Raw genomic sequence first — 15,333 nt, forward strand, 5'->3', positions numbered from 1 at the left:
TTTTTTTACCTTCAGGCAGGACTGCTTGCAATCTCTCTCTGAAGTCATGACTTTCAAGGTGATAAGCAGTCCTTTCCTTTCAGTACAGCTGAAAAGACTGTCACCTATTCATCCTCAAAGGACACTGCTCTTTGCTGGAGCTATTTCAGCTTTCTTCCTCTTGTCTAGCAGACAACATTTGCCCATTTAATTCCAGATCAACACTGATCTCTGACACCATCAGATGGGATAGTTTCTCCTTTTGGAATAGCGACTTTTTGATCATCAGCTGTTTTAGCAGTAGACAGCAAATGAGTATTGCTTCTTACTCTGCTTAAGTACCTTTTTGGCCATCCCTAAGACTTGTGAATGTATAGTGCCCAGTCAGCCAAGTCTCTTAAACTTTTCCAGCTTTGCAGAAGTAAAGCAAAAAACATGTCCTGCTACAAGCAGTTTAAACATTCTGGTCTACCACTGAATAAGACACCAAAGATAAATGCAAAGTCCACATTTAGAAGCAGATTTTAAACCACTTCAAATATACCTTATAGTACTAGTCTTATGATACTTTCCCCCCAGTAATCAAAGGGAAATACTTCGTTTATCAGCATGAAATCAATGAACTACTGATGACCAACTGTTAAATACAGTGTTCCATTTGTGCCAAAGCCAATTAATCCGTTAGTGCTGTGGTTAGCACTTCCTGTTAGCTGCCCAAATAACCAAGAGAAGTGAAACTTCACACCCATGCCTGGATCAGGAAATGCTAATTCACAGTACCAACCATTTTATTACTACTCCTCTGTTTGAAGGTAGCAATTTATATTAAATTCTTTAGCATATCACATCCTCCAGCTGCATATGTGCTACTTCTACAGTGATTTTAACCCTCTGAAAGTCAAGCATTTTAATTCTTTAGACTTCTTTTTAAGGGTTTATTTTGGCAGAGGTTTACATTGATTATTCTCATCAGCAAACTTGATTCCACACTGCCGTTATAATTGCTACACTCAACCTTTCTTTCTCAGTGTATATGTTCCATTATAGATTCTGTGCTACAAGACCCAACTCCTGTCTCCTGTTATTCATGCTGTATTTTGAAATTACTATTAAGAGCAAACCAAATATTTTCATCTTCTTTAGTTATTTGATAAGACTCTTTGCAAGGACAAACTTTTAAAAAGAAACAAAGTATGGATAATATTTTGTACAAGGCAGAAAACCCCAAAACTGAACCTTAACCAGGCTGGATCTTGCATACAACGTATGCAAAGAAAACCTGCAACTATGCACAGCCACACTGACATGGAAAAGAATCCACACAAAGGGTACAGCTGTAGGAGGATTCAAACAATCTATAAATTATTTAACTATGGAAAATACTTAAACATGATTAAATTGCTGCACTGTTCATCTGTGGCTGCATTTTTCTGCTTGAGAAAAGGGTGTGCCCAATCTGTTTTTCCTCTGTGTCGCTAGGTTACTAACTATGCAAAGATCATGGGGAAATGCATAATCCCAACTCTCTTTCAAATAGAATAAAAATCACTTCATTCAGACACAACTGTAACTTCCTGTTAACGTTTTTTTTTTTTTTTCTTAACTTCACAGGGACAACTGAAGTTACTGGGTGGTTTTTTTTGTTTTTTAAGTGCATAAAGATTTGTGTTCTAAGAGTTTGAAATCTTTCCACTAACAGTATTAAACATAATAGAAAACAGATGTGTTCTCTTTTCAAACATCTTTATGCTGGAAAATCTAGCTAAGCATGGATCATATGAGTCCTCTCTAGTTTATTCCAATGATGGTCTGTCTGCCTACATGTCAGTGTGGTTTGCTTTATTTATCTTTTCCAATGACTCTGTCTTTTTACCATGAAGAGCACTTAGCTGCTCTATCTGCAAAAGTTTAATGATCTTGTAAATGAAGCAGTAAATTCTATCTCCAGGAAAAAAAGCAAACAACCCACCCCCCCACCCCCAAACCAAACAAAAAAAAAATAAAAAAAGGAAAATATTCAAATGATCTTTCAGGCTTGATTTACAGAAAACTGCCAAAGCAATGAGTTGTGTTTTGGCAGAGTGCAAAAACAGAACAACATCCACTGTGCTGCTTATCCTCCTGCAACAGAATAAGAATGGGATGGATGAACAGCTATGTAAGTTTGTAGCAGCTGTAACAAATCATGGGTTATATTGCAACCTTCTGCTGTGTTGTTCTAGAGGGGACTATGGGTTTTGTAGTCACCTCTTAGGCGCGGCAACAGACCAAGTCAGGAGTAACACTGCATGGAATTAGCAGAGTGTGTATTGGCTAGGAGCTTTGTGAGTGAGCAGCCAGAGAAAGGGAGTTGGGTTGAGATACACACTGTTCTGCTTCTAGCCTACAATGCAGCAAAGAATAGTGGCAGAACATTTGAGCAAAAGTTATCTCTACTTAGAAAATAACAACAGCAATCTCCACTGCTTATTTTCTTCCAGAACTCCATGGTGTAGTTTCTTCTTGGTGCTCTTTCTTGGGCGACACAGTCCCCTAGATGTACCGTTTACACTCAAAAACTAAATCCCAATTCAGTCGAGACTTTAAAGTAAAATGTATAAAAACATGAATATCTAAAGAAAAGATTATTGATTTAGACTCAAATCCCACTTAGCTTAAACACCAGATACAGCTCCCAAGTTAGTGGGTCTACTCATGAATAACATCAAAAGCACATGGCAAACACTGGGTTTCTGAAATAATGGGCCTTTGCCTCTGAAAGATTTCAGTTTGGTTAACCACATCAAATTTACACGTAAAAAATAATACAAAATTGTCCAGACCTCACTCCTCCCCTCCCTTTTTTTAAACTGTCATTATAATAGCTCTCAGTAGTAAGGACCTTATGTAGGCATCATACTCCATCTTTCCAATCCTGAACTAGCATGCAGACAAAGCAAGGGAGTGTCATTTGCAGAGTCTTCCACTGAGCATCTTTTTTGGAATGCTGCAGCACTACAGGCATGTATCTAACTATAGACTTTTTCTTAAGTGTTAAAAGAGCATACTGTGAGAGAATGGCAAAACTATAATATGGTAGTACTGTGAAAGAATGGCAAAACTATGAGAGTCCTAAATCTCTCTCAAACGCAGTATTAGTAAATAGAATCAGTAACTCTACAGAAATACAGGTTATGCATACATGCAAGTAATATATGGGAAACTTACTCCACATTCCCTCTTTCATTTGCTCCTTTGTCTAAATGTGAATGTTCATTAACACCAAATCTCTTCTGCTGTTACAGTGCTTTGTGTCTTTAAAAGAAATCCAAGATGACATTTCCTATTATCTTGTTAAGGTCAGGAAGTCTACTCATGTGTTTCCCCCTTCTCACCCCCTTATCCTATTTCCCTGCCAATAGCCCTTCCAAACACATCACACACTGCAAATATGTGGCAGGTATTGAGGATTTATTTTCAAAGAGCATTACTTTGAAGGTGTTCTCAGTCTTATGGACTATATATATTTTTGCACAGTTCCATACATAGAAGTCATTTTCCCAAAGAATTTTACTGGCTTACTTTTTAAATTGTACATGGAATAAGTAAGCGTGGAAAACTTCCAGTGCATAAACCCAAGCAAAACAAACAGGCATTTGCACAAGCTGGCGGTTAAGCACTACAAATGTGAGTCCAGATGATATTTACAAACATGGTTTGAAAGAAAAAAAAACCCCACATGCCTGCTTAACTTTGAACCCATGAACAGAGAAACATTTTAGGACTTCAGATAAGCACCTTCCTTTATTTTCTGACACGTTATAAAATCCATTACAAAATTCTGATTACTGGCAAGCTTTCCTATATCAAGTTTGTGATTTCTGGGATTTCCTTAAAGTCAGAGGCATGCAGAACATTCCTGCTTTACTGATCTACAGGAATCTCAAGAATGAGAGATCTGAGGGCATTGGCTTGACTCACAGTGATTTTACAACAGAGTATTGTAAAAAACTGAATTCACATATTGAGAGGAGGCAGAAAGTAGTAAAGAAAAGCTGACAATGGAAGTGGACTACTATCAATAAATATGAATGTATGCCTAGCTCAGTGTCATAAAACATCCAAATTTGCCCCCTCCTCAAAAAAAAAAAAAAAAAAAAAAAAAAGGCAAAGAAGATGACATGGTATCATACATACTCCCTTTCGGAATAGTAATAGCCAACACTACTTGGCATTGACAGAAAAGAGAGAGTGTCAGAACACAGCAAACAGAGAAATAGATCCTTGTTTAAAATCTAGGACTTTATACAAAGAAGTAGGGAACTGGCATCTCATTTTTGATAAGCTGTTCTTTTTTTCTGCACAGATTTTAAAAAAACACTTCTATTAGTGATGCTTGTCCATATGTATATACTTACCTCTTTAGACAAAAATCCTATGATTTAAGCAGAGAGAGGCAGATCTTAGCCACTATGGGATAGCTAAAGATTAAACACATTGATGAAGCTTTGTCTTGTTATGTGCCTTGAGAAAGAACTCCTAGAGTTTGCCAGAGCTTTTAGTACAAGCATGTTTCAAGACAAACTAATACACTCTATCCCTGCTGTAGATTATCTAAAAGAAAAGCTTTCTGACTAGCTTGCCGCCACCCAAGACCTTACCCTTTTCCTGCAATTGATTTTAGGGACCAGGTTTATTTCTGTGTGACGAGCCATAAAACAAAGGGCATGCAAAACACGAGAGGCTGCTACCAATTTCAACCAGTAATTTATGTCGTCTTCATTGAAATGATCTGCAGGCATTGCTTTAAGGTATCCTCTACATCTCCAGTTTGAATATTAAATTAAAGCTTAAATCCTACAAAACTCCAGATACTTTTTTTTTTTTTTTTAAATCTCTGTCATCTTATGTTCAGAACCACATAAAACTTGTTAGAGTCTTCATTATGTGTTTGTTTCATCACCAATACAGCAGGAACCTCAAAGTCCAGGTCAAAATGACAAAAAGTACCCTCCAGCTTTAGTAAAGTTTTATATTATGCATACATATTTATATATTTAATAGAATGTGAATTAATTGAATTCTAGTGTTGCCATATATACAATTGTAATTTTTCATGACAACAATTTTTTTCAATGACCACAGTTAAAAGGTCCTATCAACTCAATTCGCAGGAACAAATATATTCATATTAAAAAAGTTTTAAAAATACAAAGATCACTCTTAAAAGTTAGTCAAACACGACACCTTAATTACTTATATGTTTACTTATTACACGTTCCTATTCTGTAGGAGTATAAACATACAAAAAATGTTTACATGCCAACATGGACACCTGACAGCATTTCAGTATTCTAAAACTTTTTATAATGTTGTCATATAGAAGCCTTTCATATAGAAATAGAAGCCTCAATTCAAGGTGGCTCCTTTCTCAGTGTCTTCCGCAGCAAGCGTAAACTTTAAAAAAAAAAAAAAAAATTCCAGAAAATCATACAATCTGTGCATCTTTTTTGATATAATTACTTCATGCATAGAAAAACTATATATTTTTCATTTTTTAGTTGAAGGAAAACTATTTGTGTTTTGTGTGATAGCCTTCCAGGTACACATAGGCATAGCTACTGTTTATCTTCAGTTCTCTAAAATTAACAATAAAACCTGATTTTGTCAAAACTAAAACTAAGCATCTTACTACTATATGAAGTCCTCTGAACACTGAGGACTCAACAAACAACTACACAAATGAAACTTTACTTTAGCATCTCACAAAAAAAAAAAAAAAAAAAAGACCATACACAATAAGATCTGTAGCCTTAGGTCCCATGATATTTGATTTTTAGATGTCTGAAAAATGCAGAACCCACTTTTAGGTATATAGGTGCTGTTCATACTGCAGTGGTAGTTTAGACTTTTAGAGTAGGATTCAAGCTTATTGACATGCACTAACAGCACTAACCAAAACAGAAATGGTGCAGGAGGGAAAGAGGCCTAAATTCCTGTATGTTAGGGGCATCATGAAAATGGGTATATCTATCTGCTGAAGACCTAAACTCTAAATCCTTTACTGATAGTAGGAGTGTCTGCCTTTCCTTTCCAAGAAGTGAATGTCAGAAAAGGAAATTCTCAGCAGCCTCCCACCCCATTTTTATAACAGTCTAGAGTCCTCCTCTAAGGAATGGGAAGCTAGATATCCATTTTCTTCCTCTGCTGAGGTTATCCAATTTACTTTTCACAGAACACACTCTTAATATCAAACTACATATTTTCTTTTAAAGAAAACCAATAAAACAAAACAAACCACCATCTAAAGAAAAAATCCTCAATCCATTTTAAACAATGTTTATAAAATATAAGCAACATCATTGCCAATCTTCCATATATGCAACGAGCCGGAGGCTTATAACACTCGGCCAACAACTGGAGACAGAATCGTTTCCCTGCTCAATGTGAGAGAATTTACTCTAGCATCTGACATCAAAAAAGAGTTCTGCAAACTGATCTTGGGGAAGTTACTTTTATTTTCAAGTTCAAGATTTTTAATGACCGTGCAGAGAACTCATAAAGAGTACAGAAGGAACATGACATTTCATAGATCCCACTAGCTACGACACTCAAGAAAACCAGAATCCCAGATTCCATTCCCAAGACAATTTTTGTATTTTAGCCAACCTATTTATCCTGATGACTAGGTCACTCTCCCAGGAGATGAGTCTAGGACTTCAATCCCTCCAGACAAGATCAGAAATTGAACTTAGGCTTCCCCTCTTCCTAGGCAAGACTTAAATAAGTGACATAAAATATAGCCACTGAAAGAGATTTTTAAAGATGGTTAAGAGCCTTAACTGCGTTTTGTAATTTTTGGTGGCTTGTGTTAGCTGGGCTCTGAAAATGCCAAGTAAGAGTTCTTCAGAACTTCTTTCTGGACACTTCTTATGTATAGTAGTCTTGTGTACTGCCCTGCACCATTCTGCAAGATGACTTCCTGCACCAGCTATCTGTAGTGGCACAAATCTAGTTACAGAAGGACCTTTATTACAAGTAAGCACCAACTGAAATTTGGCAGCTGTGGTTTTCAAATTACAATAATAGGTGAAGGGATCTAAATTTTACCTGAATTCTGCCTTAAATGCCTAAAACATTCCTTGAATTTAGCTTCAGCATGTCTAAAATTAAGTATAAAAAGAAAGCTGTCACTTTGCTTCAGAGTAACAATCCAGCTGGTGAGGGATAGAAAGCTCACTGGTTTATAGGCTGGAAGTAGGTATTACATCAAAAACCATCTAATTGCATCCATCATTTCTCTCCAGCAACTATCAGTTTTCCCCCAGACTTCTGTATTGAAAGTTGTGTTTACTACTGGAACACCCTCCCCCCCCCCCCCCCCCCCCCCAACCCAAACATACTTGTTCTGTCCAATTGTTTCAAAATCCTTCACAATAATTGTCAGGGAAGATGAAATATCCAGAGCAATTCCTTTCAAGTCAAATTCAAGAATCTGAACAAAACAAATGGAGCAAAACCAAATTATAATTACAAGTTATATGTAAATTAATTAACAGCAGAGTAGCACATACAACAAAATTATTCAGAAATAAATTTTGCATTTAGTAAGAGACAGATCAGACAGCTTATATTTGCAAAAGCAGAGTTAAAAATCTGGGAACATGCTCACAGCACATTCTTGATTTGCTAGTTACTAGTAACAATAACAGAAAAAGAACTAAATTGTTTATTACTGAGCCATAACCTCTTTTGCAGTTCCACTTCCTTACACTAACATAAGTATTTTCTTATCATTCATAAGATCTGATACTATTCCCCTGCAATACTGGTTGAAGTCAGTTGCTGCTGAATTTAGACAAATGTGTGTAGGTTCCCTTTCTTTGTATTCCTCATTACAAAAGGTAAAAACAGTCTTTAACTTTCATTTCTGGTTGTGAAAAAACACTACTAAGAAAACATTTTCCCCCAAGAAAAACATTACTGAAGATGCAAAATATGACCAGTCCTACAAATAAACCATGAGGAACTTCAATTCATGCTTCATTCTAATTCTGTAGGGTTTTATCCTAGTATATAATAAAGGATCCAGTTATGTTCCCATACATGTAGCTAAACAATGTCTGAATATCATTTGGTCCAAAGTAAAAGGGAACAAAACCAGGCCACAAACTCACCAGATATCCACCTACTTTTACATAAAAACATTACATAATGAATTGTAATATATGGTGCAAGATAAATCCATTCACCTGCATTTACTAATACCTTCAAAGTACACATATCACTAGTTCCTGTTCGTAACCAATATTCACAACTGACTTACTAATTTTACAAGGGTTTGTCTTAAAAAAGACAAAGAATTGATTAAAAAAAATTACCTCATTCCAAACAGGGTTAAGTTCACTGTCAATTTTCTTTGTTTTCTTTTTTTCATCTGCAAATACAAACAAAGTGTGATGATCTGTTTTTGCTAAAGCACTACACAAATAGCACAATTTCTCCTTTCACTTTTCAAAACAAAGTTTGAGCTTTAAACCAAATGTTCCAATTCTTTTTGCCTCTGCCAGTAGCTGCACATTTTACAATCAAAAAGTCCCCTGGGCAATTTTAGTAGTTGAGGCTTTTTATTCTGTTTTGTTTAAGCATAGCTAGATGTATTCCCAAAAAGCAAAATTAATGTTTAGGTTTCTCAACCTTTCATGACCCCTGACTGCAACTTTAGTAATGATGAAAGAAGACAGACTAAAAGACTTGGAGACATCAAACCAAACAGTAACCTCAGAGTGATAAACTTCAGTAGTAAAAAAATTGTTACACATCTGCCATGTCTGAGTTACAACCTACTTATAACTCTAGCTCTGAAATAAAATCACTTGGGAAAAAAAAATCTTAAGAAGATATGCTTACAGTATCAGCACTTTCTGCTTCAAATGAGCAAATATTAGCAGAAATACAGGTGCATATTAGAGGAAATGCAGTCCTTCCTGAAAAAATGGTTTGCACAGGTTATGCAGGTCACTTCACTGACATTTACTGTAGCCTAAAAATTAGAAATTTTCCACACTTCATGGTAAAATTTGCATTTGGTCAACCAACAAATCATAGGAGTGTAGGGTGTGGCATAAATTACATAGTGTGGCATTTCAAGTCAAGTTACTTCCCCTGAGAGGAATAATACAACTCAAGTGTTGCAGAGGCCCTTTGCAGACCCACCCCCACCTATTAAAAAGGGAAACAAAATTCTGTTCTTACAACAGGTTCAAAGCAAGTAACATGCTACAGCTTTATTTTTACTTTTTAGTTGCACTATACACATACATCTCTAATGGAGAACAAGTCTTGACATGGCACTCAGAAGCACAAAGGAACACTGGCAAGCACGCAGCTCTCTAAACAGAAATTGCATATATTAGTGATAACAAGTATATTTAAGTACAGTCAGTAAACTAACTGCTGATCTAAAAAATGCTCAGCCACCACAAGAAGGCTAAGTTTCAGACACACTCCTTGTATTTAAGGACTACAGTAAAGGTAATAGCATTTTTATTATTCGCAATACTTATGGCTATACTTTGCCAGGAAAATGTTGCAAGGGTATGGGAAGCAACAGTAAAGATATGCCACATGGGCAAGTTCATATAGCTGCTATTCAAGCAGTAGACTGGTGGCTCTTTTTATTGGATGAGAGTAGGACGTATTGAAAGAAAAAAAAGTCAGCCCGTACTGCAAATTACGAGAACTGACTCACATTTATGTAACAGGAATTGTCTACAATTTATGCAGGATATTGAGTCACATCGTACCACAAAGGAAAGAGCATTCATAACATACCACGCTGTGGACTCGCATTCTGTGGAACAAAGAACTAATTAACATGCTAGTAAGAGAAACTCAACTTCATATTATCTAATAGGAGACAAAGCATTTTCAAAACTAAATATCCCAGAATATCTGGGGTTTGGAACTAGTACTCCAAGTCCCCATACAAATAGGAGGTGAGAGTCAGGGAAAAAATGTTCTCAGTGCTGGTGAAAAAAAGGAACAGTTACAGCTGTTTGTAAAGGAGATAGTGAATCACAGACCTGATCCTGATGGAACTAACAGATAAAAGTCCTATGATCTCTGCCTAAGCTCAAATGTAACTCTAAGGTAAGGAAATCCCTGGCTTGAACAACAGTCAAGACAATTCTTGACATGTGGGTAAAATTTTCCGCTCCAGACTATCTATTTTCATAAAAACAAGAGTAAGATCTAGGATTCCACTAACAATGTGCATGTTCTAGTTTATACTAAGAAAACTTTTTGCATTATGCATTTGTGTGAAAGTTGGATGACATATGTTGGGAAACACAGCTTACATTGGGTTTTAATTGTAATTTTAGGCAGTCTTGAGTGTAGCGTTCACAGTCCTTGAGCATGTATTTTGCATGCATTTTCTTCACTTTAGTGACTTGCTTTTTATTACACTTTTTATCACTCTCTTAATGCACTGGAGGTTTTTGTTTGTTTTTTTAAACTGTTGGCAAAGAGTTTTTTAATTCCCACCAAAAAAAATACCTTTGCCAAGCAGGTTAAGATGGACTGCCCCGTTATTACAGGAGGTCAAATAAGTTTCAGGTCCTCAGGCTGCCTTCCTCTACTAGTAATGAATCCAACTACAGTAGCCAAGACTGTAAACCACATCAGGATAAACTGTAAGATAGAGCCAGTCACCATTTTCAGTTTGGCCCTACCAAGAAATAAGAGTAAGAAATTATAATGGATACCAGTAGGACACTCTATATACTTGGTTCTTTAAAAACTAACTACAGTAACCTTGGTATCGTAGAAGAAATAATTGTTGATTTATCTTGATAGAGGCATTATACTACCGTATGTTGTTTAATATTCTCAATTGGAATTTAGAATTACTACTACTACTACTACTAAGTAGTTCTTATCACTACTAAGAACTTAGTGATAGTCAATGAGATGACACAGTGTTCAAAAAATGCATTAAAGATGACCTGTTTAAAAAATAACTGTTCTATTGTTATAAACATAATTACAGTACTGCAAAACCAATGCTTACATCTTAATATTTTTCTTCTAACTAGCATTTTTATCAATTTCAGCAGGTGGAGAATAGCAGAAGCAAACATCTTTTAGAACCGTCTTAAGCCTAAGACTCAATAATCACATTTCAGTTTACTATGTTTTCCATAAAACTTTTGTGAATGGAGAATTTAGATTGCACGGTGGCAGCAACTGCAGTATCAAACAGGCAGATCTCCAAACCCCAGGAAATTAAAATTAGGGTAATTTAATTCTCTGCAAAACAGAAAATATAAATTTAGTGAATAATTATGCTCTAATACTCTTTTCTTTCACACACTGAAATATAAACTAACATGGCTATGAACCACTGCTGACCTACTGGAAAGCTCTTAGATTAAGCACAAATGGAAAAAGAAATGTTATTTAAGTTGGCTCAATCAAACCAAATGCCATTTCACATTAGATTTTAATGCCTAAGGCTGAATGAGGCAGTCAAAAGGAATGACCAAAGCACTAAATGTCCTAGTATTGACTGCACATATAAGTAATTGCGTCAATTTTGCACCCAAAGACAAGAATCCGACACATTTTTCTCCAGTTTGGTGTATCTGACAAATCAAAAGAGTTGTACTGGTTTAAACATTACCACTTAGTGCGACTTCAGCAAATGGCAACAGTTTTTCATAGTAATTTGACTAATAATTTGTCTCATGTAGAATGATGATGAACTCAGAATTCTGCAGTAACAGCACCCAGTTCCAGCAGCAATACTCGTTTACTCTCAGGGTGTAGTTCTCTTTGAACAGTGAGTTGTTCTTAAAGTAAATAAAAGTTCCATTTCACTGGACTGAACATAAATGTATAAAAAAAAGCTCAAATGCTTGCACAAACCCCCTCTTTTGTAAATGGGACGTCACAACAGAAACAGCTGCCTATTTCCTCTAAATATGTACCCAATATATGTCACTGTATAAATTGTACTGACTATTGTCTATAACTACTTAATATATAGTTATATAACTAGCTTAGTTATACTTAGTCTGCATATGCTATACACAGACAAAACTATACTAACATATGCATGTGAACGTACAGTGTTTGCAGAGTCACTAATAGTTGTAGGATCATGGCCTTTTTCTTCACAGCATAGCCGTAAAGGTCTAATCCTGAGAGATACTGTATGTTTTCATTGAAGTCTGAAAACTACTGAACCTGACATCAGCAAAGGCTATGTAAGTTAAAGTTGGAAAATGTTAATGAACAAAACACAGTTTAATGAAATGTCTACTTCCACAGCAGTTGTCTGTCAAATGTGTGCTGTTCTCTAAGACCTCTTCAAGAATACTGCAGAGTCAAACAAGAACATGAAAATGTACTGCAGGACTACGGCCAAAATCCTGCAAATGCCTGAGTTTTTCCTAATCTGGAAAATAAACTCCCAATTGTGTTTTTTATGTCTCCCAGGAGCTACAGTGGGTATGGACTACTGCTAAACACTGCTGACCTTTGATATACATGTTCCTAAATATAAGATTGGTTTCCCATCTCTATACACTATCAGGGCGAGGGAGAACAGGCTGTATATGAAAAAAAAAATCTATAAACATAAACAGCCAGAAGTTCAACATATTTCAGATATGATCCCTATGCCCTTGTACCTGGCAACCAGGTACTCCACTTACAAATTAAATCAGAGCTGCTCAATAGCTGGCAAAAGCCTGATATTTTCTGCCCCCCTGGAATCACTCTGGACAGAAAGCAAAAAAAATCTGTTGGTATGTAGTAAAAGCACATAAAAAGAAGTGGCAGGTATAATGAGAAATTAAAAAACTAATGAGAAACTAAAAAACTGTCGTAATTATGAAGTTGTGTTTAAGAGAATTGTTAAGCATGTTTATGAACATTAAAAAACGCCGTTATAGCACATAAAGGATAAATACAAACTCATTCCTTTAATGTCTGTTGCCCAGTTCCCGTGTTTGGATAAATGAAGGACTGAGAAACAACTCCAGCAATTCAGAAGGAAAAATAAATCCGTAACTTATATTTAATAGGTATAACTGAATTGCATTAGAGCACAGAGTAGAAAAGATTACAAGAAGGAATTAAACAGACACTTAAAGAAGTGAAAGCCATAAAGAAGTGAAGGCACAAACCAAATCTGGAGTATGAAACTGCAGGAACAGAGGTAACACAGAAAGCCAAAACTGTGACAGGAAAGCAGAGAAAGTCAAGGAACTGAAAACAGAGTATGAATGCTTAAGAAGCAGCAGAAGCAAATGGAACAAACCAGAGAAATTACACCAGTAACAGCATTTTTTTTCAGGGCAAATAAAATATTTTTTTTAAGAATTAGGAAGTTCCAAAAGCTACTGAGACAGGCCCAGCCACTTGCCCTAACACAGAAGGGGGGAGGTATAAAAAAAACAAACTTGAGAAGAGGAGGAAAGACAGGAAATTGAATGATATCACATCTTTCTGATGCTGAAATAAAGTATCTGAAAACTTTTTATTCTGGAAGTTAAGATTCTGGACATGCACTGCCTTGTCCTTCTCCAGCCTCCAGCAAAATGTCATGATTTCAGATTTGGTCACTAAAGGTGACAAACCCCTGCAATGATTTTTCATACTTTAGGAAATAACCATTTCCATTTCAGTGCAGTTAGGAAACCAGGTCACCAGGAATTCAGATGACTGTTTGTCACAGTTTGGTTTAACATGTTACATGATCCAAAATTACTCGGAGATTTCTGCACTTTAAAGATAAACCAATACTTGAAATAAAGTTCCTTGAGACTTGCAAAGTCAGCCAAGTGAGGAAATGATGGCAACAGGTAAAATATACTGTGACATATAATTAGCTTTACATATAAATGCTAATTTTATCACACTGTTTTCTCCTTCTCCCATCCGTATCTGATGAGCGATGAAAGTATAAAATGCGGTTCCCTTCCTAAATCTTTATTTTAAATTAAATCACCTCAACAGGCAAAATTTTAGAGTGCAAATCAGTTTGAAAAAAAAAAACAAACAAAGCAAACAACAAAACCAAACACCTTCAGTAATGGTACTACTGTTTTTCAACATGCTGGTTATAACAACAATAAACCAGATACAATAAAAATTGGCATCACAGGGAGCAGTGGCTGTGCAAAGTAATCAAGACAGAAGAATGATTTTTTTTCAGATGGAAAACAACAAGGTAATCTTCAATACCAGAATTAGAAGTGGTTTTATCTGTGCAGTTAGATTTGGGGTTTTAAAGCAAAGGGCTAAGCCATTGCAAATGCTTGTAAAACGTGGATCCTGAAACAGAAGCACTGCTGGCCAGAAAAGACCAATGCACTCCACCCAGTTCAAACTTCACTCAGGTAAGACCTGTCTCTCTAATTAAAAAGTCTTCCCTAAAGTCACATCAGATCTAACTTCAGGAAAACATGTTTTCACAGATTTTCAAATACTTACATAGGGCACCATCCTTCAGAAAACCTCCTCCCCAAGTACATTCATGACAGTTTTCCTTACCTTTAAAAATAACAGAAACAATAGGATCTGGTTTCCCAAACTTGGTTTTAGGGATATTGGTAGCAGATTCCACATTCACCCGAAGCATTGTTTTCAGTCTTGACTAAGCTTTGATTGCTACCAAAGAAATTCAAGGAAGTCTTAAGTTTCAAACTCCTTAACTTCTGGACTGAAACGCTAGCAGGAAGAGGAGGCAGGGAATAGCTGGTGTAAAGTAAAGAAGGTCTATGGGTGGATCTATGACGGACTAGCTACTGAAGGCTATAAAAAAAAAAAAAAAAAAGTACCCGTAAATTGACACCAAGTTCTGTGCTGCTGCACAAAAAGAGCTCTTGCTAGTGCAATCCAGTAACAGAAAGGGCACAGAGTAAAAACGAGTGCAGATTATTTTTTTGTTGCTTTTATTCTTAAACTGCGTTGGTAAGTCTCTCGTAAGTAACCAAGGCAAGAATAAGCATAAGCAACATGAATATTAAGCATAACTCCAGTACTCAAGATACATCACATCCGCCTCTTGGTATACCAAGGTATTCAATTTCACGATAGCTTATATTTTTTTCCTCTTAATTTTTAGAACTTCATTGTTTGTAAATGTTTTTAGCTTGTCTCCGTCTCAGTTTATAATCACAAAATACCTACGGTCTTCAAAAAAAGTTTAAGTGCTCCCCCTTCAGTTGTGCTCTGGAACAACCACGTTTTACACAGTTAATACTATTTGTTCCACATTTAACACGCTGAATTTACCAGATCTCTTGAGACATTATTAAAATATATATGCATAAGTAAAAATAAAGAAAAAATAAGGAAATA

The 15,333-nt window shown here is 35.9% G+C and overlaps 1 protein-coding gene across 2 annotated transcripts in view; it reads right to left on the reverse strand.

The window, feature by feature from the left end:
• The window catches only part of MYOF (myoferlin), a 70,914-nt gene extending 56,184 nt beyond the window's left edge, over positions 1 to 14,730 (reverse strand). For both annotated transcript variants that reach the window (XM_075758248.1, XM_075758247.1), the window contains exons 1-3: positions 14,524 to 14,730; positions 8,340 to 8,395; positions 7,362 to 7,453 (exon numbers count right to left, since the gene is read on the reverse strand). In XM_075758248.1, the coding sequence (XP_075614363.1) occupies positions 7,362 to 7,453; positions 8,340 to 8,395; positions 14,524 to 14,611 (236 nt within the window). In that variant the 5' untranslated portion in view covers positions 14,612 to 14,730. The remainder of the gene's footprint in view (positions 1 to 7,361; positions 7,454 to 8,339; positions 8,396 to 14,523) is intronic.
• Positions 14,731 to 15,333: the final 603 nt, after the last annotated feature.

The sequence above is a fragment of the Balearica regulorum genome, chromosome 7, assembly GCF_011004875.1.
Source record: "Balearica regulorum gibbericeps isolate bBalReg1 chromosome 7, bBalReg1.pri, whole genome shotgun sequence".
Classification (NCBI taxonomy): Eukaryota; Metazoa; Chordata; class Aves; order Gruiformes; family Gruidae; genus Balearica; species Balearica regulorum.